Here is a 26,853-nt window from a genome sequence, read left to right as displayed (position 1 = left end):
TTTACATGGCACTTTGTAATTTACAATGTGATATCTGACTTGATCATCACAATAATGTCTTGAAGTTGGCCAGATAGGAATTTATCAGAATATGGAATGTTAGAACTGAAAGAGGATCCTTAGAAATAATTTCATTTTACAATTGAGAAAACGGATGCCTAGGCAGAACTTAAATGATTTCATCAAGGTCATCCTCTGAGTTACTAGCAAAGATGATACTAGAATAATGGTTTCCTATTATGGTCATTTTACAGATGAGGAAAAAATGAGGGCTCATAAGAGTGAAATGACTTTTCCAGAGTTGCACATCTAATGAGGTTATCGAAAGCCATGCCTTTTGACTTCCAGTTATTGTCCATATCTGACTTTTTGTGACACTATTTTGGAGTTTTATTGGCAAAGATGAATAAAAAATAGGTTTTCTCTTTCCTTCTCCAGTTCATTTTACAGATGAGAAACTGAAGCAAACAGAGTTAAGTGAATTGCCTAGGGTTATGTAGTAAGTGTCTAAGACCAGATTTGAATTCAGGAAGATATTTCTTCCAATCTTGTTTTAAAAGTTATGAAATTTTCGTTCTGAGATGCAACTCTATCCCGGATTAAGGTAATAAAAGTGTTAAACAAGATGGAGTCTCTTTTAAAGCAATATGGAGGTCTGATTAAGATGTATTATGTTTTATTGATTTTATAGTTACCTTATAAAATATGACTCAAGCCATGGAATAAAACTGGGTTCTAGGACAGAACTCACTTCCTTATTGGCCAAGTTTTCTCATTCCTTGTTGGATGTATTGAAGCATTTCTCTTCAGAGAACCAGAAGTGTTACTGAAACCCTAGCAACTGAGTTTAACAGAGTTTAATTCAATAAAAAGCAAATCTCTATTTTTTTCCACTGATCTGACTTGGGTTACCTGGCTCCCTAACAGCCTTGATTCAGGGTAATGAGGATTTCTCTTCCCATTCCCCTCACATGTATCAAGTTATCTAATTCAGAATATCAATCTCACAGAAGTGATGTGGGGACACAGTATCATTTCCTGAAACTGCCTTTCAGATGTCCTCTTGAAATTAAGAGAAATGGAGATCAGACTTTCATAATATTCATAGAACTTTCATAGAAAAAGTTCCAGTTTGCAACTTCAACAATACATACTAGACAAATGGGTTACTTGGTGAAAATATGTTAAATTTTGCAAATCCCATTAACTTGGGAGTCTGAGTATAATGTGCTTATATAAGCTACACCAATTCACTCTCCCTCATCTCTCTCTCTCTCCTGCCTTCCTTGACTTCCTTCAGGTCTCAGCTAAAATCCTCATAAGAAACCTTTCCCAATCCCAATCAATAATAGTATTTTTCCATGTTCATTATCTCCAATTCATCTTTTTGTATTTTGTGTGCATACTTTTTGTTTGTTGCCTTCCCCGTTAATTTGTAAGTATCTAGAGAACAGATTTTTTTGAGGTGGGGGAATCTTTTTTTGTATAAAAGAAAATGCTTGGCCCAGAGCCTGGTACATAGTTAGCACTTAAAACGGAATGACTTGATTTATACTATAAAGAAAACTCTTCAGAGTTGTTTTCACTTTGCTTTCATTTCAGATAAGACAATGCTGGCAGAAAGGATTCCGGTTCCTTCCAGCCCTGTCCCCATAGCAACTATTGACTTAGTGCAGCAGCAGGCAGAAGATATCATGCCTCGCCTTGAACCCAGACTTCCTCCCAAGAAAACCAAACACCAGGAAGAACAGGAAGATGTGAACAAACCCGCATGGGGGGTCAGCTCTTCTCCTTGGGTTACTTTTGTCTATGCGCTTTATCAAATTAAAGAAATGATACAACTAACCAGAACTAGCCGGGCTTCTGAGATTCAGCCTTTACAGGTAAAATGCTCCCTACACCACAAATACGAATGTCCTCTTTTAAAAATATACATATATATTTTTGTCAGTTTTTTCTTCTTCTTGATCTGATTTTTTGTGTATGTGTATGTGCAGCATGGTGGAAATGGATATAAAAGAACTGCACATGTTTTACATATATTGCTGTCTAAGGAGGAGGTTGGAGGAAGGGAAGGAGAAAAATTTGGAAAACAAGATTTTGCAGGGGTGGATATTGAAAACTCTATTCATATGTTTTGAAAGCAAAAAGATATATTGATTTTAAAATATTTTCCCCATTGTTAAACTGTTACCCTCTTTTTAACATTATCTTTGAAATGTAGTCTTTCATTTTGACAAGAGCAGGAAGATGATAAGAGATGTTGAGGGATGGTATAGACCTATAATTTCATCTATATAGGGAATTCCTTTTATGAGAAATGTAGATTGGCTACTCCCCTGTAATGAGCTACCCAGAACACTGAAGTTATGTCACTTGCCTATAGTCACACAGCTAGCTAATAGGTGACAAAAGCAGGGCTTGACCCCTGGTTGTCCTGATTCTAAGGCTGATCTTATCCACTATACTACGTTCTCTCATTGTCTTTAAATAATTTAAATGAATCTGCATGTAACTTTTCTTTCTAGTGCTGGAGTACATCATTTCAGGAACAGGGTAGATTTTTTGTGTGGTTTCTGCTCAAAGTATACAACACAAAAAGCCATGCATGGGTCTAGCTAGAGGAACCTCAGCTGATTTGGTAGCTTTGCTGGCATCCTCCTAAAACAGAGGAAAGGATCAAAGCAGCCCAGATTATGAGTTTTCTTTGACTCTGGATTGTTGTTCCCAATTGAAGATACATCATGCCAGCAGGGCACTTTTGATAATTTCCTCCTTTTAAGTGCCATAATCCTGGACCAAGCTTCAGGATGACTTCAGAGGATACTTGGAGAAAATAGAGGAAAACATCTTGAAGAAGGAAGGGAAAGAGAAATATAAGAAGAAAAAAGGAGCATTTAGTTTAATTTTTAAAAAAAATTTAATAACATTTTATTTTTCCAAATACTTGCAAAGATAGTTTTCAGCATTCACCTTTATAAAACTTTGTGTTCCAATTTTGTTATCCCCTGCTTCCTCCCCAACACCTCCCCAAGATAGCAAGTAGACCAGTATAGGTTAAACATGGTGCAATTTTAAAAAACATATTTCTATGTTTGTCATGCTGTGCAAGAAAAATCAAATTAGAAAGGGCAAAAACAAAGAGAAATAAAAAACAAACAACAATGAGAACAAAAAGGTAAAGATACTATGATCTGATCCACATTCATTCTCCAAATTCTCTCTCTGGATATGAATGGCACGTTCCATCATAAGTCTATTGGAATGAGCATTTCATTTTATAAAATGTTTATTCAATTCTCTTCACACAGTTGTCATGGCTGTAAATTTTCATTTATGCTTTTTCCATTTGATAAGAATATTCTTTTCATCCCCCAAAACTGTGATACTGTGAAACCTACAAAGAAGCACAAGAATATCATTTGCACCTTTTTTTAAAAGAAGTCTTTACATTAAATTAGGTGCTCATGTTCATCTTTGTGTGTCTGGGAAAATTAATTGACATTGCTTCAAGTTATTAGCTGTTTAGATTACCCAGAACTATAGACCATTATGCCATATTGCTATATTGAATTTTAAGGAAGCCTTCCAAGGCATATTTAAGTCTTCTTATGTTAACCTTGAACTTGCCCCTTTAAACTCATAGGTACTAGAAGCAGAGAGCAGTTTGATGTTTTGGATATGTCTTATGGCTCATAAAAAAACAAATTTGGTCTTTTTTGGACATTTTTGGCAATAAGTGCGCCCATTTTCTCAAGTGCTACTTTGTACTTCTCTTATAAGATGTGTAGTCTGAAAGTCTGAGAATAGGTTTCAACTACATGTTTCTGTCTCTGATGTCACAGAATCTGAGAAATGCTGTGTGGCCTTAGGCAAGGCACTTCATTGTGGTCCTAAGTTTCCTCATCTGTATAAGAGAATCTGTGGGATTGGACTAGATAATATCCTAAGTTCCTTGCACTCTGGTGATCCATGGTTATATACTATAGTACAGTGTTATCGGGCATTTCATTAATAATGAGTAGCCTGGTCTGTGTACAAGAATAAGTCTACTTATAGTGTTTGTGTTTTTCATGCGGCTTCTCGGCAGATAGGAAAAGAAATGAAAGGTAAGACATTTTACCCTTATTTCTTCAGTATTCAGTCACCATATCACTTTAGGGCTACTACCCATTTTTACACACCCCATTGAAAAGGCTCATAGAAACATGGCTCCTGGGGACACTTGTATATGCTTGCCATCAGTTTGCGAGATGTTGGGCATCCATCCTCTCTATGTGGACTATTTTCTGTTTCTACAATGTGTTGTTTTCTCTTCTCTAGGGGACCAATGAGAACCAGGAAACTTCACCACCCTGCGCAGCGAAACATTCCCCAAGTGTGACTAACTCCAATCCGTCGGGAGATGGACCAACCCCTGAAGTGATATCCCAAACCAACCCTGCTTCCCCGGTTGCAGATCACTTTCCCAAGGACAGTCATGCTCATGTTGCTGCATCCTCTGTAGTGGAACACCTTCCTAAAGATAATCACCCTCAACCCACTACTAGTACACATTGAGACAAAACCCTCTCATTTTACATGTTACATGGAAGGAACTCTGGGCCTCTGTTAAGAAGCCCTGGGAAGCATCCAAACCTAGGACTCTATTCATCTTAAAGATTATAATACAATACAACACATGCTTTTAAATGTTTAAAATCACTAACATGAAAATGTATATTAACTACAGTACATATTCGAAAGGAAATTTAATCTCTTTGGGAGATTATGGAACAAAAAGAAATTATAGAGAGAACTCTCAGCTCTTTTGCTAAAGTTTGGTTTATATTACAAGATTTCTTTGCCAAGTCAAGAAGAGTTGAAACCAGCAGTTACATTAAGAGGAGGGAAAGTCTTTCAGGTTGTTTGCTTTTATAATTTCTCCCCTTCTGTGATCAATTATTTGAATTTTGTTTCATCCTTACTGAAAAAAAAAATTGCAATAAGATAGAATGCAATTATTTTATTTTTCTCTTGAGGAGAAACATCATTACAGAAAATGATGTGAAATACTAAAGGAGGAACCAGATGAAAATTAGTAACGTAGAAATTGTTTTGTAAAAAAAAAAAAAAATAAGAAAGGAAAGTTTCACCAGACACTTTGAATATCTTTAGCTAATATATTTTTCTAGGTGGATGGTGTATAAATAGTTGATTTTTTGAGAAGTAAAGCTGCTGCAAGCTATATTGAGCTTTAAAAAGCATTTTTTACTTTATTTTCTTTTTTTTTCCCAAATGGGCTTTAAGAAAGACCAGAAAAGAGAGATTATTTAAAATAAACCAATTCAGTATACTGTAGCTTATTAGACAAGGGTTACTAGATAAGTTTGTAAAATGTAAACTAGCCTTTCTGTTTACAAAGGCCCTAATTAACTGATGCAGTTTCAAAAAAATTTCATCTAATCTCCTAAGGGTTTCTTTAATTAAGCAGTACTGTGGAGGCAATTTATAAAGGAAGTAGGAAATTAAGTGCCTGGGGTGAGATAAAATTAATAAGAAATTATTATATCATGGTTTTGGGTTATTTGTAAATGCTTTCCCCATTCCCTTGGTGGGGGAAGGGAAGAAGGAATGAGGAGCAAAAAGAAAGGACACAAAATAACACATTTTCCCCAAACTAAGGAAACAAAGTCACAGTCCATTTTTACAATCTAGACATAGATGCTAGAAGGTTCAGATATCGGTATTTGCATATTCAGACATTATCACCTTTGCTGCCAAAATTCTAGCTGAATGAATACTCCACACCAAAATTGATGCTAGAAGGCAGGTTAAAATTAATAGCCAGCCTTGGGAGAAGGAAGTGGAAGACGCTGCTGTAAGTCAGTCAGCTAAATAAATAAAAGTCACAGATAAGTTAACTCTGAGTTCTGTACTTCTGAATACAGAAGTACCAACAGAAAGAATGGACAGGTTTTAAAATGACACGTTCCACTCTCTGGTCCTCTGATGTAACTGTTAAGTCTGGGATCTTCCATAACTTCTTGCCCAGGACTGCATGGGTGGAAGGGTAGTCTGCCCTTGAATGGCTGGCTTCACAGTGAAACACAGCATTAAAAGTTAAATAACTTCGAGAAATAGAACTAGCCCACTAGTTATTTTTGCACTTGAAAAAACGTACTGTACTGTAAATGATCATGACTCATTTTAAGTGACCTTTAAAATCAGATGTATTTATTGTGTTTATATAATTATGGAAATGAAGAAATAGGTGATGGGCTGTACCTCACCTCTGAATGTACAGTATGTGGACTGTCACACTGTAGGAAGTCTATAGCTTATACTGTATTCTGTGTTTACACTTCTGATTTATTCCTTTGAAACGCCTGCTGTTTTGGAAATGCACCATTGACACGTTGGAAAAATAAAAATAAATACACATTTTTAAAATAACTGTTAAGTGGTTCAGATTGGCCAACTATACATTTTAAAAGATCTCTCCATTGACTAAACATCTATTCCAACTTTTAACTTTATTTTCTTGACAATGCAACAATCACCTTTTAGGAGTTAATACCCAAATGATTTATTTGATTTTGTGAGATGATGTTTCCCTTCTATTCCCCCTATCCCTCAGTATGATACTTTTAATATTCAAGCGAATTTAAATTAATTTTTGAGCATTTTGAGACTTAATTCTTTAAATCACTGGAAATAATATAAATGCTATAAAATGTTTCAGAATATTGTTTCTCATAATATTGGAAGATTAGCCCAAGCTAATGGTTTTGTACTATTCATGTTTGTCATGTCCAATTCTTTGTGACCCCTTGAACAAGAATGAAACCAGTCCAGAACTATGAAGGTGGGTACCTGGGCAGAAAGACAGGGAGTCATACAGACAAGTTTGGGATTAGGAGAATCTGTTTCTTGCTTTGGCAAGGACAATTATATTGTTTTTATGAAGCTTTTGCTAATTTTTTAGTTGTCATTTTTCAGAGTTGTGACCCCTTTGAGGATTTTCTTGATGAAGATATTGGAATAGTTTGCTATTATTTCCTTCTCTCATTCATTTTACAGGTGAGGAAACTGAGGCAAAGTTAATTGACATGCTCAGGGTCATACAGCTAGGAAGTATCTGAAACCACTTTTGAATTCAGGAAGATGTGTTCCTGAACTCCAGAGTAGGTAGCTAGCATTCCACTCACTGCACTACCTAGCTGCCTTAAGTACTGACTTGAAGTATTTAACTATTTCTAAAGGAGGAAGGGGATCATTTTACTTTCTATGAAAATAAATATGTTAGGGGAGAGACCTAAGAGGAGACATATGTAATTCAATATAGTATATCCATAATTAATAGGTGGGACCCAGGAATTAAATGACAGACAGTGGAATATAGTAAGGCACATAGTAACTGAACAGCCTTGTCATTTTTCCATGGCTCTGATTTCTAGATTTCCAAGACCCGACAATACATCTATGAATATAAACTTTGATTTCTCTCCTATTCTGAGAATAAATAATAGCAAAAGCTAGTATTCATATAGAGCTTTAAGATTTGCACATCCATGTATGTTAGTTCATTTGATTAATCCTCCCAACAACTCTACAAGGGAGGTGTCATTATTATCCCCATTTTATAGATGAGGAAATAGAGGCTGAAAAATGATTTGCTCAGGGCTACATAACTATTAACTATCTGAGGTGTTTTTTTATTCTGAGGTTGGTCTTCCTGACACCAAATCCAGTGCACTAACCCACTATGCCACCTATATTAAACTTCAAGACTTGCTAAAGAATATTTTCCTTAGAAAGATAGCTAGAAATTCTAGAACTATGTTATGTTTCAAAATATTCTATAGTCATTAAATGGTGAAAGCAAAGTCTTGTAGAAATCAAGGAGAAATAGGGTTCCAGGAGAAGAAAGATCATGGGGAAAAATAATGGGTATTTATAAAGCAAAATTAGTTAAGGGTGAAAAAAACGCAAGACTTGATTCTAGGTTTAAGATAAAGGATTTTAGGCTCTTCAATTCTGCAATTTCAATTTATTTTTATCTTCAAGTATTACATCTGGAATCATCTTTATAGGGGATGGAGCCTATGGTCAAGAATACACAGGACTTTACCTAAATTCTTCCTGGTTTTCCTCAGAATCAACACTAGATCAAGTTTTTAAATAGATTTTAGGATGACAGAACCCACAAATATTCAGAGTGAAATAATTTTCCAGCAGAAGATATCTTGGAAGAACTTCAAGAAAGGTATGCCTCAGTTGGGCAGGGGGCAGGAGGGAATGTGGCCCAGGCCAACCCTGGGAATTTAATGGGAGGCTCTTAGCCAAAGTATAGCATATTGGCTAATCTGTCCTGGTTCAGAAGGCCAGTGGATTAGCAGGCTAGCTGTGAGACTTCCAACGCAACTACAGAAGGCAAATAGTAAGCCCCTGAACTCTAGCCTAACAGGTGGGACTTGGCCAGGCCCAGGCCAGGAAGGAAGCCCACAGCACCACTGGCCCTAGCTTGGGCAGTGAGAAGCCCTGCTGCCTTTTAAAGGAAGTTCAGAACAGGCTCTCCTGTGCTCTAATCTTTAAAAACAACAGAAAAAAAAAAAAAACCTGACCATAGAGAGCTACTTTGGATACGGGAAAGAAAAGAACACAAACCAAAGCAAAATGCCTCCAAATGAAGCCTCAAAGGAGCATATGAACTGGTCTCAAGCTCAAAAGGCTGTCTTGGAAGAATTCAAAAAGGACCTTAATAGAAGAAAAATGGGGAAAAGAAATGAATTTTGCAGGAGAGTTTAAAAAAGGAAACAAAGAAATTGAAGAAAACGCCATCTTAAAAATAAATTTGATGAAACAGAAAAATACTGGAATTCTTTCTATAGCCATTTTTCTTTAAAAAGTGAATTTTATTAAGAAACAGCTGAGTAGTACAGTGGTTAGAGCATTGGGCCTGGACTCACAAACTTATTAGTTGTATGATCCTATTATGTCATTTAATCTCTACTTACCTGTTTCTTCAACTGTAAAATGGAGAAAAACAGTATTTGTCTGCCTCACAGGGTTTTTGTGAGAATCAAATGAGATATTTACAAAGTGCCTAGCACTAGGCCCAGTACATAGTTGCTGTTTGTCCTTCTTCTTAAAAGGGACCATGATACTGGGAGGTGATGTTATGACATGCAAGGGAGGGAGGGATGGGCAAGGAATGCTGCCTTACTTTTCCCTGCAGAGCCATCTGGGTCCAGTGACCAGATATAGATCAAGATGAGTGGAGATGGCCCTGATAAGCTATGATAGCGAACACCTACCTAATTATCAAAGATTAACCAGCTATTTTATCTTGTTGCTGCTGATGTTTTCCCTCCATCAGTTTAGACGATGAACAGTTTTATTTTAAAAAATTATTTCTCTAGAATCTACCTCTGGGCAGTCTTCATCTGGTTGTTTGCTATCTCTCCTAGTAGGCTGCAAATTCCTTGAGGAGAGGAACTATTTTTGCTTCTTTGTGCATCCCTCCCACTTAGCACAGTGCCTAACATATATTAGGCACTTTGCTATTGTTCGGTTGTGTCCAACTTTTCTTGACCCTGTGGACCAGAGTACCCCAATGCTGTCATGTGGTTTTCTTGGTAAAGATATTGGAATGGTTTGCCATTTCTTTCCCCAGTAGATTGAGGCAAAAAGACATAAATGATTTGCTCATCAAATAGCTAGTAAGTATCTGAGGTTCCATTTGAACTTGGGTCTTCTGACTCCAGGCCCAGTGCCCTATCCATTGAGCTGCTTAGCTGCCTGGGTGTTTAATAAATGCTGACTGCCTGCTTGTGCTAAGTGTTACAATACCATAAATTCAGAGATCCAGATTTGGAAAGTACCCAAAAGAAGTGGTTTGCTGGAATCAACTTGTATTGGCCTCTAAGAGAAAATGATTAAATTTTCAGCATGAGCATTTACACTTCACAAATTGGTGAGTGCTACATACAAACCCAAGCTCAATTTATTGTGTTGTTGATTGTCTAGATTTAAGAAAGTGATAAAGAAAATGTTAAAAATGTATATTCAATCTAAATTGTCATGCATACTTTTTTCTTTTCTTTTGCTGCTGGAAAACAAGTTATAAATCTTTAAACCTTTACCAGCGCAAACCTGTCTAAGAGCCTATCTAGTCCAACACCCTCACTTTACAGATAAGGAAAAGAGGTCCGGAGAGCTCAGAGAGTAAATTGCTGTAAATCATACAGGGAGTATCTGAGGTAGGATTTGAACCTCTCTCCAGATTCGAGTTTGCACTGTATCCCAATGTCTCATTATTGCACCTTTCTTTTATCTTCCTTCTCAATTACAACTTCTCCACAGACTCAGGAATATTGTAGTCTTATCATTTACTTCCTAGTGTCTAAAAATTATAATCTGGATGATTCTAAATCCAAGATCTGTGAATTAAAAAAAAAAATTGATAGCAATTTCAATATAATTGGTTTCTTTTGTAATCCTATGTATTTTACTTTATTATTTTAAAAACATTATTATGAAAATCTGCCAAAATGCCAAAGGAATCCATATACAAAAATAGTTAAGAACCCCTGCTCTACATAAATAAAAGATGATAAAGATTACACCAAAGTCAAAGAAAAGCATCCTTTAAGAGTTAATTCTATATACTATTAACTAGATAATTGATTCACAGAACAGTTTGGTGACATGTAAAATAGAATTTAAGAACTTTTAAAAATGTTTGAATGACACAATTGTTTAAGCTCAGCCACCTACAGAACAGCCTACCTACGCATTTTATGTAAAACAGTCCAGCTCATTAACCACACTAAGTCTTTGTAAGGCACCTAGTATAAACAGTGTCACATGAAAAAGGGTGCAATTCTGCTGGATAATTGCACACCTCAGTGGTGGTGTGAGGAATGAGACCAAGTGCTTCAACCAAACATGAAGAGTGGAGGTGGCGAGCTTTATTTCAAAAGATCATTAAACCCTCCACTAATATGAGAAATGTCCCTTATTAAAACTATTACCCGTGACTTTTTGTTAGATATAGGGGTTGATCTGTAATGAGTCATACTGGGAGAATAAAAATAATAGTCTCCCCAGTCTCCAGCACAAACAATGCATAAACACATATACAAAATCACTCACATTTTATTTTAATTATCCAACTTTTCATAGTAATCAAAGTAAATTTATTCAAGATAAAAATAAAAAATGTACTCGAATGTTAATTTTTTTTGTTATTTCAGAATTTCAAAAGTGTAAATAAGTTATCCATAATAGTTATCATATCTTAATGTTAAAAACAATTATTCATAGAACTAGCTTCTCAGAAACTAAAGGGCTTTCTCTCTATCCTCTCAAACCCATTCTTCTGTCCTGCTTCCCTTTCCTAAGGTCTCAGGGATTGTTATGGCACTGTTGGGCTGATGGAAGGTGAAATGAAGACTACTCCAAATACTACCAATTACTATAATATAATCCAAATACTAAGACTGGTCACATAATCCCAAATATTCTGAACTATACCATATATTCCCATCAAGGTATTTGTCCATGATCATTTCAGGTACAGGAGACATCTCAACATACGATTAGAATATATATCTGTAAAATATTGCTAGGTCTCACTTTGTGTTTAAAGCTAAGATAAAGACTCCCATGGTTCTGTGCTTATGCACACTGAAATAGATTGTATTGATCATGTCAGAAAAGAAAATATTTGTTTTGGTTTACTGACAAATGCTACTCCAGGAAAGAGTAAACTGAGTGTATTTTACATATGCTAATTTGCCTAATTACAAATTGCCTGGTTTAAAAAAAAAAAAAAGGTTTAGGTGAATGATTTAACTATTCTCAGCAATACAATGATCCAAGTTAGCTCTGAAAAATTTATGATGAAAAATGCTATCCATCCCTAGAGACAGAACTGAGGAATCTGAATGCAGATCAAAGCATACTTTTTCTTTGTTTTGTCTTCTTTTTGGTCTGTTTTCTTTCACAACATGATTAACCCAGAGCTGTTTTGCATGATTATATATGTGTAACCTATATCAACTTGCTTATCTTTTTAATAAAGGGCAGGAGAAGGGAAGAAGGGAGGGAGAGAATTTGGAAATCAAAATTTTTAAAAAGGAATGTTAAAAATTGTTGCTACATGTCATTGAGGGAAAAAATTAAATCATCAACAAAAAACCCCAAAGGTTTTATAAAAAGAAACATTCAATTTTGCTGAGGAAATGCCATTTAAAAATTCATTTCTGCATTAGTCCCTAGTTCTGGGCATTACCCACTGAGAATAAAACTATATTCTGCCTTGGCTCAGTGATGCAACACAGCTTTAATTTTCCCCACTGTACTCCTGCCTTTTGTCCTTCCTTCCAGAGGAAATGATTCCTTAAGAATGCGTAACAAAATGTTTGTGAATTTTAGAAGAGGAAAAAAAGTCTAGGACAAAAAATAAAAGGGAATTAATGCTATAGTATATAAGTGCTATTAGACCATTAGCCTGTGTACAATTTTTTCAGTTCCAGGCTTCTAACTCTTCACTATAAAAATATTATCATTTATTTTCCTTCCTCTCTGATTTAATATCATAAAATCATAAACGAAGGTCTTTCCCCATGGATCCATAGGATGCTGCTACAAAAATAGGATGAGGTAAGGACCAGAAAGTGTATTTCATTGATATAAGGAATTCCATGTGAGGAAGCTTCCTCTATCAAGGTAGATTGACTTCTTCAGTCTTAGTGACTTTTCTAAAGCCCTGAGAAGTTGTTGCATTAGTCAAAGATCATATAGCCAGCATGCGCAAAAGGTGGGACTTGACCCTGGATCTTTGTTTAAAAGCTAGTTCTCTATCCACTCTGCCAAACTTTCACAAAAAACAACAACAACAAAAAAAAATGATACAAATATTAAAAGTTTGTAAACATGCTCAAACATTATTTGAACTTTACCATTAAGTAAAATATGAAAAGTAATTCTGATATCATAACATTATATTCCATGAAAATATTATAATAAACCTAAAAAAATTAGGAAAATGGGTTTTCCTTTTTCAGAGTTATCAACCTTTATCCAAAACACCTAAAACAAATTAAAAAATCAAATAAAAAATGGAGTACAAAACTTATTTGTCACATTATCAAAGGTCTCTTCCTCTACTTGAGAACTGAGATTTGCTGGAAGAAGACAGTCTCTTTCACTGTGAGGATTAAGAAGACTTAATGCAACATTGATAAGGCACCTCTTCATGCTGGCTAAGCTCCTGAGGAACAGAAAGTCTCCCATTGTTCCCAGGGAGTTTCCATTCTGGGAAACTCAGAAGGAATCTTTCAAAGAATCTTAATTGCCACCTACAGCACAGCAGAACTTGCCAGGCACAAAAGATATTTATAATGTTTAATTTCCCTTTCCTTTGGGATCCATCTGTGTTCCAGGGAAAATGTTGTAGCCTCAGTTTCCCTCTATTAATGCCTCCTCCCTTTGAGATGCCCCCTGCATTTCAACTACTTCGTCTTCCTGAGAGTTATCATCTTGTTGATTGGATTCTTGGGAACCTCCAGAGCTAAAGAGCTGCTCTTCCAAGAACCAGCCTCCAATACCATACTGCTCTTCATGGGCTCTAATTTCTTCAGGTGACAAGTGACTTCCTCCCAAAACAAATGTTGCAAATCTACCAAAAAAAAAAATTTACACAAAGTTTAATATTAAAACCCAAAGTTTTACTCAACAGACAATGTATTTCCTGGGTATTCTGACAACCCTTTGATTAAATTTGCCTTTGGTTCAGTCATTTAAAGTGGGAGTAAAAAACTGGAGATGTTTAGGTGACTTTTAGAGAAATACATTCTGGGAAGCTTCAGAAAACATTAATATGCAATGTGATCAAAGGCTAAACTTTATTCTATTTCTTAAAAAAATAAAAAATAAAATCTAAACTAACAACATACAGTGGAGAAAAAAATTTAGCAAAGGTTCAAACTTATCCTCTGACATTTATTAGCCATTTCAAAACTTGAAAAAATGATTTGATTTTAGCAAGCCCAGGAAATTTCCAAAAGCAAGTGTCAGGCTGCATTAGAACTTTTCCTCCTGTGAAAATTCCTAATACCAATGAAATTTCAGATCTAATCCATATTTGTTTTTAATTTTAGTTTTTTGACATTTAGTATGAGCCAAACAGGTAAGGGAAAGTTGGGGGAGGGGAGAAAGAATATTCATTATGAATTTAAAGGTAATTTCCAATATTTCAGGAAGCTAACAGTCTTTATAACCCACCAACTTTACTTCTCCCTATCAGAAAATTATTTTTAAAATCTTCCCTATAAAAGCAGATCAAACTAATATTTAACCATTCTATTGAGTAAGTCAAGGAATCTGAGGAAAAATGGAGTAAAGAATGTATTTAGTCTCTTCTTTTTTGAATGGAAAACAAAATATTAGACATGCTAATCTACTCCATATTTTCTTTTTAATAGTATTTTATTTTTCCAAATACATGTAAAGATAGTTTTCAAATTTACCTTTGCAAAACCTTGTGTCCCTGCTTTGTCCCACCCCTTTCCCCAAGACAGCAAGCAATCCAATATAAGTTAAACAAATTCAATTCTTCTAAACATAGTCTAGCTTATATTTTTTATTTTAAATGGTCATAACACATAAATCATATTGTTCCCAGATGTCTAGCCAACCCAGTGAGAATCAAAGGCTCAAAATATAAAAGGGAACTCAGAGAGACCATCTAATCCAACTGCATTACCTAGACAAACAAAGAAAGCTTTTAGGAAGCATGAAAATTTCTCTTACTTTTTTGGAGACTGGAGTCTGGATATGGTTAACCATGATGGGAAGTCTGTGCTACGGCAAAACTCTCGCAACTTCTGCAATGCTTTGGCTGTTTCAATTTCAGTTTGCTCCCGGTATTCTTCTTCAGTAAGATGCCTAATTACCAGTCTTTTTGATTGATAATATTCCTTGATTTTTCTAAAATGACAAAAACAAGTCATATATTCAAAATGGAAAATGCAAATTATATATAACTTCTACAATTTTTGTGACCCATATAACATTTTTGGTACAATGTAAAATAAGCTAGAATTGGAGTCAGGAAGATTTAGGTCAGAATCTTGACCATAGCTATGAGTTAGTTGATGAGTTAGCTCTCTGAGTTTTCTCATCTCTAAAATGAGAATATTGGCAAGTAAGTGGCACATTGGACAGAATGTTTGGCCTAGTCAGGCCATCTGAGAGCAAATCTAACCTCATTCTTACTACCTGTATGCCCCTGAGCAAGTCACTTAATCCTGTTTGCCTCAGTTTCCTTATCTGTAAAATGAGAGAAGGAAATGGCAAACCACCCAGTATCTTTGCCAAGAAAATCCCAAGTGAGGGGCACAAAGAGGCAGACATAACTAAAAAAACTGAAAAAAAAACAAAATAATATCTATAGAACCTATCTCACAGAGGCTCAAACATCATAGGAGACTTAGGAAATTTTATAGTGCTATAAAAATAAAGGTCATCTCTTATTCCTAATAATTGCTTGAAAAGTTAGGATCAGTCTTCTGAAGTTCAAGAATTACCTTTATACCTTTACAATCTTTTTTCTGTGTCATTGGCCCCTTTGGCTGTCCAGTGAAACTTATGAACCTCTTTTCATAATGTTTTTAAATATCCAGGGAGTTGCAAAATTCTTCATGCTTATAAAACCTCAATGAGACTTTTGGAATATTCCATCAAATAAAAGTATATAGTGGATTACAAAGGAAACCAATTATATTGAAATGCAGTTGTTAAAATATTTTCTAAAAAAATTCATAGACTCAAGGTTGAGAACCCCTGCTTTCCACTATCTATAGTTTTCCCTTTTTTTTTGTTACTATCATTTTAAAATTTTTAGGGTCTCAAATCACATACTGAGTTTGAGTCCTACTTATACTTTTGCCTTACCACCACCACTACCATTTTAGACTAACCTGTAACCAAATGAGATCCTGAGGATTTTCATTTTTGTTCTTTAAGCACAGAATCTGAAAATATAGAATTTCCTTCTTTTAATAATTTTTCATCATTTTGAATTTAAAATAATAGCTTTTCGACATCTGATCTGGTTCTTCCTTGGAGTATTAAAGAAACAGGCTAGCAGCACTAGGGAAGAACACCACTCAGGAAATCTTTATTTGAGAAACAAGTAGGTAATAGGGAAAAAAAAAAAATTTCACCACAAGTTCCTCAAATCACATGCTAACCAAATGCCTCAGGCTTAGAGGATAATGTGGGGTATAGCCTCCACCTAGTGGTAGTGAGTCTGTGCAATAACAGTGGAGCAGAGAAGGGGACTAGATATTTGTGTTCCCTTTACATCCAGGTAGCATAAAGACACAATCTAGTTTGTTTGAAGGGGAAACTATGAAAACTTGGAATGACCAGATTTTAGAAAGTTACTAATGACATTAGTCCGTGAGTTTTTAAAAAATGTTTTCATCATTTCCCTCAGATTTGACAAGGACTAATTTATTTTTTCTTTTCTTTCTTTTTTAAGTCCATGATAACCATTTTTTAAAAAATAGTCCATGGCTGGTAGGGAAAATGGGAAAGAGGGAAAAAATGCTCGATAATGTTTATTATAATTTTTTTTAAAAACACCCTCTATTTCAAAGCAATCTATAAATAGAATATGGCAAACAACAAGATTTATCCTAATGGTTCTCATGTTTTCTTTTGGGCTTTCCAGAAGCAGTACATATAATTGTTGTTGTTAAGTTTTTTCAAGCAGGTCTAACTTTTCATGACACTATTTGGGTTTTTCTTGGCGAAAATGTAGAGTGGTTTACCATTTCCTTCTCCAGTTCATTTTACAGATGAGGAAAGTGAGGCAAACAGGGAGGATTAAGTGACTTGTCTAAGGTTATTAAGTCAGTAAATATTTGAGACGGAATTTGAATTCTGGTCTTCTCAATTGCAAGCCTAAGACCCTATTTATTGTGTCAACTACCTGCTCACATATAATTAATAAAATTAAAAACTGAATAAACATCATAATCAAAACCATACCTAAATAATTAATGGGAGGGTAAACTACTATAATGCCAAAGAGACTTACAATCCTATATTTTAATATTATACATTTCACATATTGGAATAATCCTAGTTAAAAATTTGTCAGGTCAGTATTTTCATAGAAAGGCAGTTATGTCTATAAAAGATATTATAACAATGTATTTATTCAGAGTCATATTTTTATTGTTGCTGGCTTGATGTTCCTGTAACAGAATTATATGTGCATATTTATAGAGTAGAGATTAGACTTATCATTTCAATGATATAGGGAACTCTTAGATGAAGGAAATATCCTCTACAAACATGGGCCAGCATTATCTCTATAATGTAAAGTTTTAAGAGAATTGCTCAGAGCACTGAGAAGTGACTTCTCCAAACTTATATGTCCTTAAAGAGACAATGTATCGGTAACTATTTCCCTATCTATCTATTTACCTACTTACCTACCTACCTACTTGGAGAGAAAAAGAGAAGAAAGGAGAGAAAGGAAGCTGTAGAGAGAAGGAGTGTGGTGTCATGGATACAGATGGCTTTGAAATCCGAAAGATCTAAGGGTTCAGGTCCTGCTTATGATATATACTGGCAAATCTTTTAATTTCTCTGAATCTCCAGCAACTCTTTGAGACTATGAGTTGAAGAATAGTTGCTGATCTGCATTAATAGTTTTCTTATTGGAAGTCCCCTATATCAATGAAATCCACAGAAATAGTCTTTCACTATTTCCCTGCCCGTTGTGTTCATCTTTCTCCTACATGCCCTAAACCAGTGGTTCTTAATTATTCTTGGTTTCAGGACCCCTTTGCACTATTAAAAATTATTGAGGGCTTCCTAGAGAACTTTTGTGTTTGTGGGTTATATCTATTACAAATTAAGACTTATTATGAAAATGGTTTTGACCTTGCAGACCTCCTAAAATGGACTTTGAGGACCTAAAAGGGACCCCTGAATCATACTTTGAAAACTGCTGTTGATATCCCTTTGATCCAAAGCTATCAGCAGGGGATGCAGCAGCCCCCTTGTTTTCTGTGACTGAATCACTGATTCATTTAATTTTAGAACTGCATGGAACCACTGCTGGACTGTTATTCATGTCTGATTCTTCATGACCCCATTTGCAGTTTTCTCCGCAAAGATACTGGATTGATTTGCCATTTCCTTCTCTGAAACCAAGCCTAGTGCTCTATCACTGTGCCACCTAGCTGCCACAAAGAACACCTAATCCAATTTTATTATATAGAAGAGCAACCTGAGGGCCAGAGAAATTCACTGATTTGTCTAAAATTTGCAAGTCAGACTGGCAGGGTCAGCACTAAATGCACATTCTCAATTCTTCTACTCACAACCAACTGATTAAAGATCAAACCTAAAATTCAAAGGGAAGGGACTACCAAGTGTTTAATTACTTGTAAAATTAATCTTCCTCTACTAGTTTCTCCTTCAGAAAGACACGTTTATCTTAAAATAGTCAACTAGTTTAAGGATTTACAAAGAAAAGATTTCAAATAACTCTTGTCATTGCATTCTGGATGACACACAATTCCTAGTAAGTGAGAGGACTGAATAAAATGTGAATCACTGGACAGAACCAAATGCTTGCATTTCTTCTTCCTTCTGCTTTAAAGTAAAAGTATCAAGGAAAGAGAAGGGGAGGAAGGATAATTATTACAATAAATAGGTTCCTTGCTACAGACAGACAGTCATATATGTAGATGTGTATATGATAGCATAATTGGATAGAACTCCAGTGTTTATTTTCAAACTATCATGGTTTAAAATGTCAGATTCACTGGAGTGATGTACTAACCTGCCCACACAGCAGAACGCTCTGACTGGATAATGCAGACCCTGAGAAGAAATCAGGAGAACTATCACTGTGTAAGCAACCTGGGCTGTAGTGACACCAAAGTAAATTATGACCAAGGATAAAAGCTGTAACGTCCGCATCAAGAGATTTATACTCCTTTCTTTGACGAGTGGCCCGTGTCTGTAACAGGCAGCAAAGCTGATGGATCCCATGGTCAGAATGTAGCCTGGGAAAGCACAAAAGGATAGAAAAATCAACCCATGGACAGGGCCCTGGAAAATGGTGAGAAAAAACTGACCCCAGAAACTACATATGAGGAACACAGATGTTAGATGATACCAGGGCATCAGAATAATGTTAGGAAATCCATGTTTTCACTTCCCTTTGTTAGTGCCAATTGAAACCAATTTAGAAGGGAGAAAGTATTTCTGGCTAGTTGTTCTAAAATTCATGGTTGAATGTTATAATCATCCAAGAAGCTTTTCAGGCCTGCAGATGTCTCGGTTTATTTCTCTGGCCAAGCAACTTGTTACTCTGAAAGTTCTGAGAGACAAACTCATTATCTCCAAGATTTTCTTTTATTCACTAGGAAGCTGAAATTGCTCTTCAGAGTTGTGGGTTAAGAGAACCTCTGTAAGTAAGAGAACCAAGTATGTCATGACACGAAAATTTTACTTTGAAATAAAAGTGTTCCATCTTCTCTCTTATTTTCTGTGCTTTATGGATTACCAAAAAAATATCAATTGATGTAGTTTGGTCCTTCTGAGGTTATTCTTAAATTCTTATGTAAGAAGTTAAGTGCTTATAGTATGTAAAAGTTTAAAAGCTAGACCCAACAAATTGACCTTTTTGTATGAATGCTCAAGATTATTCCTCATTCCATACTGTGCCCCAAGTTACTTATGTTAAGAATTCAGATTTCATTATAATGTGGGTAAATTCTCCCCTTCCCAGTGCAGATTGCAATCTATGCCTTTGATACAACTGTCTTCTTGAGTTGCTTTGGTCAAAAAGTCATTACTTGGTGACCAACTCATGGTTATGGGTTCTCAGACAATGATATATATTTGAGAGGCAGTGAAGGTATACTGGCTATACATTAGAGAATCTGTACTCAAATCCTAGCTCTGCCACTGTAGGCAAGCCATTTATCCTGACGGGTCTTTCCTTTCTTCAACTGTAAAATGAATTAGATAACTTCAAAGGTCTTCCATTTCTAAATTCACAATCTTATGACAGTCTGAGGTCATATTTGGAGCTTTTCCATATTGATAAGAATTTCCTGAATTTGTGTCCACTGGCAAAAACTGCCAACTTTTTAAAATGTAAACTTCTTGAGGGCAAGAACTGTTTTTGCTTTTTTTTCCACCTTTGCATTTCCAGTACTGAATACATTGTAAGTGCTTTGATAGCTTTCAAGAGCTCTGAAGTTCCTACAGTGAAGACTGTGAACAAGGTATTTCACTTGAGACATTTCTCAGAAAGTCAGATAAATGACAGGTATCTAGGCAGCTTCTCATTTTTCTAAGAGGTAAAATTTAATTTAATTTTCAGTATCAGACCAGGATGTCAACAGATGACTGCATAAGTTGTGAACTATGATTTCATACTATGTCAATGGAAAAAAGGACATAAAGTCACACTAAAAAAAATGATTCTGAACTACAATAAAGATCTGGGTTGGAGCTTAACTCCAATATAGCAGGCAGAAAGTATATTAGATCATTTAAGTTTTTTAGTTAATTGTACCCAGGCATTTTAAAAAAACAAACCTGCTTTGAGGTAGAAGACATATGTATAGGAAAATAGTTTCTGAAAACACACTCATAAAAACCTGATAAGACTTTTCAAGACCCTTCCACTGCAATGCATTAGCATAGAATCAATATGAAAGAAACTCTAGGTTCTCAAAGATTATACCAAGTCCTACCACTTGGAAAAGGAAAAGCTTCTTCCATGGGACTGTTAACGGACTATGTGTATGATATCTGAACCCCAGATAAAATTCTAGGAAAAGTTCATCCCCAAGTTGACTGTAGGGCCAGAGCAACTCTTGAAGATAACTTCCTAAATTTTAGAAAGGCTATGATCTATGCTAATAGAGAAAACTCCTCCCTACCCCCCATTCCCTGTTTCTCCCCGCCATCTGGGCTAAGCTCCTTATCAAAGGTTCTTTCAAAATTCTCCTTTCTAATGTTCAAAACTGTCACTAGGACAATCCCTCTCCAGACTTGTCTCATAAATATAAAAATCTAAATGTTTCTTTCAATTTACCTACCTAAGATATATGTTTTGTTTTCATACCAGAGCCATTTTAGTTCTTCCATTAACTGGCATACGAGGTAAAATGAAGCGAACCAACAACCAATCATGAGGGCCCCAAAGGTGCTATACTGTGTGGGGGAGGAAAGAAATAAAGAATGGTCCAATTTATTCAACCTTAAATGAAAACCACTGTTCCATTAGACTTCATTATCAATTGATGGAAAGGTATAAAGAATATAAAGATCACAATGAACCCACTGATGATAAAAATTTTATTTGATGGAATAAAGCCTTGAAGACTCTCCTCCTAAAAGATGTCTATCCTTTAGATGTATGTCAGACTAACATAATATTCCATGAAGGATGCCATGACAGAGATAACTTAGGTTAACAACCCTCTGGTAATTCATATTAAATGGGGCAAAAGGTGTTGCTCATCATGATGGAGGATGTCCAACATGGAGTCTAAATGGAAGAGGGATTCCTTAGAAAAGTTTTGAAGATGATATTGGGCTGATTGTATCAAACCTCAGATTCCTGCAAAGCCTCCTATATGATATCCATAATCAAAGGTCAAAATAGTTTGATCTTATTATCTACAGCTGTCTTTCGTTGAGGAATATCTATTCCCCAGGCTATGATATGTAAAACTGGTTGGGATTAGTGAATCATCCATCTATAAAGTTGATCTCATAACAAGTTCCATCTCCATAACATTGTACTGGCTGCTTCCCAGACCTGGAATGCTTTGTCCCCTCATCTATGCCTCCAATATTTCTCCTGGTTCCTTCAAGGGTCAGTTCAAGAAGACTTTCCTGGTCTCCCCAGCTGCTAATTTTTTCCTTTGAGATTTTTTTCAAATAATCTGTATCTATCTTGCATGTACTTAAGACGTGTTCCTGCCATTAGAATGTGAATTCCTAGAAGGGCAGGGACCAGAATTTTTTTTTTTTTTAACTTTCGCTATCTCCTTAGCACTTGCATTGAATAGAGTTTGACAAATGTTTGTAAATTGAGCCACTGATTGGTCCAACAGGGATATCTTGGGGAGATATTGCAGATGGACAATGAAATGGGCTCAGGAAGAAGAAAAAAGGCACATGGCCTGAATAGCTCCCAACCAAATACTTTAATGACTTCAACTTCTTTTTTTAAACGATATTCTTCAGGTAATACTAAATGGTTGTGAATCATGGAATATCCCAATCTCCACAATCAAAGGACAACAGATAGCATCCAGTGGGCACAAGTAGGCTAGTGATGAATTAAATGAGAGAAATGGCATAAAAAATGCCAACAAAGAAATATATGACCAGGCTAATCATATAGGGATAACAAAGGTTAACTGATAGATAGCCCATGTACTCTATTAGAACCTAGAAAAATACCACCACTATGTTGGAAGAATGAACTGTTGCAGGATTTATGGATGAAATTAGCCCTGGATGAGAAAGCAAAGATGCTACAAGACCTGCATTGCTAGGGAAGTGTCTTCAATAATGAGTTTGTGTAATCCCTGAAATCTCAGTCTTGATGAGACAGCTGCTGTCTATTAGGCCTTGATGGAAATACCTATCACATGGCCACAGGAGCATTGACTTAGATCAGCAAGAGACCTTAGAAATTGCCTAGTTCATGGATACTTTGCCTGAAGTTTGTGAAGTTGTTTATTTGTTTTTTTCTTTAAATATTTGGATAATTATATATAAATATGTGTGTGTGTGTGTGTGTGTGTGTGTGTGTGTGTGTGTGTGTGTGTAGTCAATAACTGTAATCTTACATAATTTATTTTATGCCATTAAAACATTATTCTAAGAAGGAATCCATAGATTTCATCAGATTGTCACAAGGATCTGTGACACCCCCTCATTTTCCAAGGAGGGCAATGTAGCCTAAATAAATGAAGTTATTCATCCAATATCAAACAGGGAATAAGTGAAGGAACCTGGATTTGAACTCAGGGTCTTGATGTCAAATCCTCCCCTTCCTTCACCATCCCACTGCCCCCAAGAAGGAAATAATACTAATTGCTAAATAAATACATACCAAGACAGTATGAAAATGCACTGTGACAAAAATACCATGACCTAGTGTGGGGAAAACTGTAATTTAAAGTCTTAAAGTGAAGATACTATACCTCACATCTTTCAATAAGGGAGAGAATTTTAGCATGTAATTTAAATTTTTCCTGAAGGAAAAAAAAAAAAAGATTACTTCAAAGAATGTTAAAAGGAATACCCAAACTACAAACACATTTCAGCTGCTAAAAAATAATGAGATTTTTCTATCAAATATGTTGAAAATCCAAACATTTTAAAGACAGCTTCTAGAATGAAGCAATACAGTATGGAATAAGGAACTGGTAGGATCAAATGATTGAAATAACCTTTTCTCTCCCAGGTCCTGATGCTCAGCACATTAACCATTTTTAATTTTATAAATAGCACACTTACCTTGGGAATGTATCTTCTCATTAGCAACAGGAAAAAGACTGAGGTCATAAGAATGCCCAGTATGGTTCCAGCAGAATAATAGAAAACAGTGCTCCTGTTGGAGACAAACAGTCATATACTATTTACTTGATAACTATTATTTTCAAGTGCAAAACATAGATATTTGACCCATATTCAGGTAATCAAAAAGAAAATCCTAAAAGAAAAACTACACATTTGAGTGGCAGATCATATTAAATATGCCTCTCTTTGTTTAATAGGAATGCAACTAGTGACTGAAATTTACTATATTTGCTTGCCTTTGATGCATTAAATTCTGTGACTTTAAAGAGCAATGTTATTGATGCTAAATATAGCACATATTTAAAATTTAATATGACATAGTTAAAGTCTAAAATTGATTAACATGCTAAGCAGGAGGGGCATCTCACTAGAAGAAGTGGTTGAAGATTGGGATCATAATATAATTACACCCAATTATTCAGAGTTTAGACTTAGAGCAACCTATTATATACTGCCAAACCCTAAAGCAAAAAGATCTTTCAGTAGCTAGGGGGAAAGAATGGTGGCAGTTATCACACAGTTTATGTTCCTATTCCATAGGATGGATGGACATGAAATCCAACTCAACTCTACTGATTTAAAAACCTATGAACACTATATGAAATAGAAGCCATAAGGACACATTGATAGGAAATGATATTAAACTATGGAAAGAGAAGATAGAAGAATTATAAAAAAGAACACAAAATAATTATAAAAGCATAGCATCACAAAACTATTTTTGGAAGGGTCCAAAAGCCCTAAAAGAATGAACAGACTATGAAAATATACTGTATAATAATTGACATTCATTATGATGATATTGAGTCAGTAGGAAAATGTTAAACTATATATAATATGCTCTGTTTGATAAAATTGGAAAATAATCATTTGATAAAGACATCCAACATGGTTAAATTTGGAAAACTGGCCTTTTAAGAGATATTTCAATTATTTCTATTATGTGTTTAATTTGAATGGCTCATTTCTTGATGCGTAAGATAAGAAAAGCAAAAGCATAGTAGTGAAGAGATTTTCATCCTTCACCTTTACCATTGGAATAATAACTTCCCAAATAAGTTTTAGTTACAGTTTGATATCATTTAATAACAACAAAAAGCTTTGAATTTAGATCCAAGGGTGGGAGTGGGAGGGGGGGGGGAACCTGAGTTCAAGTTACTTTCTGTTACTTAATATCATGGCCAAGTAATTTTATCTCTCTGGAACTGAATGAATTCATACTAATGAAGACTTGTAAATGAGCAAAAATAGTAAACACAGCTTTATAAAGTACATATAATGGGACAGCCAAGTGGTGCAATGAAAAGAGCACCAGACCTGAAGTCAGGAGAACCTGAGTTCAAATCTGGTCTCAGACACTTAACACTTCCTAGTTGTGTGACCCTGGGCAAGTCATTTAAGCCTAATTGCCTCAGCAAAAAATAAAATTAAATGAAATGAAAAAATCAAGTACATATAATCAACTTCAATGTCATCATAAGCTCTGGAGGTGATATACATAGTTATGTTTACTACTTAGCACAGCTACCTGTATACAGTTGACACAATAAAAATCTGTTGAATTTAAATGAATTCTGGAAAGTACAAAACTTGAAATAACAACTGAAATTTTTTAAAATTCTAAGTTATGCTCATTGACAAAATTAGTAAAACTCGACTTACCTACTCAAGGTCTTTGCTTTAAAGAAAAGGAATATCCCTGTTACAAATAGAAGAAATAGTTGTGTATCCACAACTAAAACAAAACAAAACAAAACAAGAAAATATTAAGATCTGGGGCAGAATGTATTAAAATTAACTTTTCAATGTTTAATCTAAGCAGTTAATTATGATGAAATGGTAGAATAAATATGATCATTACCATGTATATTAAAAACTTGACTTACTATTTCGATTCACCCTCAATGTATACGGAAATATGTTTTTGGCAGGCTTCACATAAAAACACAAAGACTTCTGATATGGATTAATATTAAAGGTTATATCATTAGACTCCTTTGGTTTCCAAAAGGCATGAATCGTACACTTGATAAAAGCCAGGATAGTTTCTGGATACTGACAATCATTTTCTTCCATGAAAAAGACAATGCTGAGCATGTCTGAGCTGGTAATTTTCACCTATCAAAAAAGGAAGAAAGAAAAAGAGAAAGTGAGAGGAGAAAGAGAAGAGGAGAAGGAAAAGAAGAAGAAGATGGAAAAGAAGGAGGAGGAGAAGGAGGAAAAGCATAAAGAGAGAAAAGAAGAAAACTAGAGGAAGGAAGGGGAAAGAGAGGCAGAGGGAAAGGCAGAGGGACACAGGGAGAGAGGGAGAGGGAGAGGGAGAAGGAGAAGAGCATGCTAACAGTTTCTTTAAAACAGAAGTCAAGAAATCTGAAGTTAATGGGCACAACAAAGAGAATTCACAATCAGATGATTAAGAAGAAAATACATACAGTAACATAATATGAAATCCTGGGAATTTTCCATGGACATGTGTTTAATAAAAAAGGACATACATTGCAGGCAAGCATTCCCTTTTATGATCATTTAGTTAATCAACATAGCACCAGGTAATAAAAGATGGGCAGCATTGTTAGGACTACAGGAGAATAGGATTCATGTTTTGTTCATCTTGTTTTGTTTTTTAATAGTGTAAAAAAGCAACGATTGGATTTTTTGTTCCTTTTTTTTCAGTGAAGATAAAATGCCAATTCTCCCTTCTACTCCAAGTGTACTAGAAAGGGACCACTATCAAATCTAAAATCTTCCTGACTCATCTGCTACAGAGCAAGGCAGATGGTGACAGCTTCCTAAGAATTTACTTGAAACCCTGCTGCCACCAATGTATGCTGTGTTCTCTGTTTGCTGTTCTTTAATGGGGGGAGTGGGTAAGGGTCACCCAATGATGGGGAGCAGCAGCAGCAAAATACTCAAGTTTGCTTACTAACCTGCCAATACATCTTCAATATCAAAAAGTGGTTCTCTTACAAAATTTTTGTTTTTGTTTTTCATCTCTCTGCACTTATGATTTAAAAGTAGAGCCTTACCTGAATGGTTGACCAAATGTATTTCCACTCCATTTGGGCAAGTTGGTTGTAGCAGTAACAGACTGATTCTAAACTCTTTATCATATCCATTTCTTTCAGAATTCTACATGGTGCTGGTGAAGAGAAGGGGAAGAAGAGAGATAAAACAGAAACTGAAACAAAAACAAATGTATAAGAAATGTTCCCT

General features: G+C 35.3%; 2 protein-coding genes across 3 annotated transcripts in view; one reads left to right on the top strand and one right to left on the bottom strand.

The window, feature by feature from the left end:
* Positions 1–6,435, top strand: part of MFSD6 (major facilitator superfamily domain containing 6) — a 91,725-nt gene extending 85,290 nt beyond the window's left edge. Inside the window, exons 6-8 of one of the 2 annotated variants that reach the window (XM_051985999.1) lie at positions 1,603–1,883; positions 4,091–4,109; positions 4,324–4,417. In XM_051985999.1, coding sequence (XP_051841959.1) covers positions 1,603–1,883; positions 4,091–4,109; positions 4,324–4,334 — 311 coding nt within the window. In that variant the 3' untranslated portion in view covers positions 4,335–4,417. Of the gene's footprint in view, positions 1–1,602; positions 1,884–4,090; positions 4,110–4,323 lie in introns of both variants that reach the window. The other variant, XM_051985998.1, reaches the window with a different exon arrangement.
* Positions 6,436–11,160: 4,725 nt separating this feature from the next.
* The window catches only part of NEMP2 (nuclear envelope integral membrane protein 2), a 34,929-nt gene continuing 19,236 nt past the window's right edge, over positions 11,161–26,853 (bottom strand). The window contains exons 2-9 of the mRNA XM_051986000.1: positions 26,667–26,779; positions 25,527–25,758; positions 25,303–25,375; positions 23,578–23,671; positions 21,138–21,252; positions 18,860–19,085; positions 14,803–14,979; positions 11,161–13,669 (exon numbers count right to left, since the gene is read on the bottom strand). Of these exons, the coding sequence (XP_051841960.1) occupies positions 13,450–13,669; positions 14,803–14,979; positions 18,860–19,085; positions 21,138–21,252; positions 23,578–23,671; positions 25,303–25,375; positions 25,527–25,758; positions 26,667–26,779 (1,250 nt within the window). The 3' untranslated portion in view covers positions 11,161–13,449. The remainder of the gene's footprint in view (positions 13,670–14,802; positions 14,980–18,859; positions 19,086–21,137; positions 21,253–23,577; positions 23,672–25,302; positions 25,376–25,526; positions 25,759–26,666; positions 26,780–26,853) is intronic.

The sequence above is a fragment of the Antechinus flavipes genome, chromosome 3 (assembly GCF_016432865.1).
Source record: "Antechinus flavipes isolate AdamAnt ecotype Samford, QLD, Australia chromosome 3, AdamAnt_v2, whole genome shotgun sequence".
Lineage (NCBI taxonomy): Eukaryota > Metazoa > Chordata > Mammalia > Dasyuromorphia > Dasyuridae > Antechinus > Antechinus flavipes.
The sequence above is the reverse complement of the archived record's forward strand: the minus strand, read 5'-3'. Positions and strand labels throughout refer to the sequence as shown.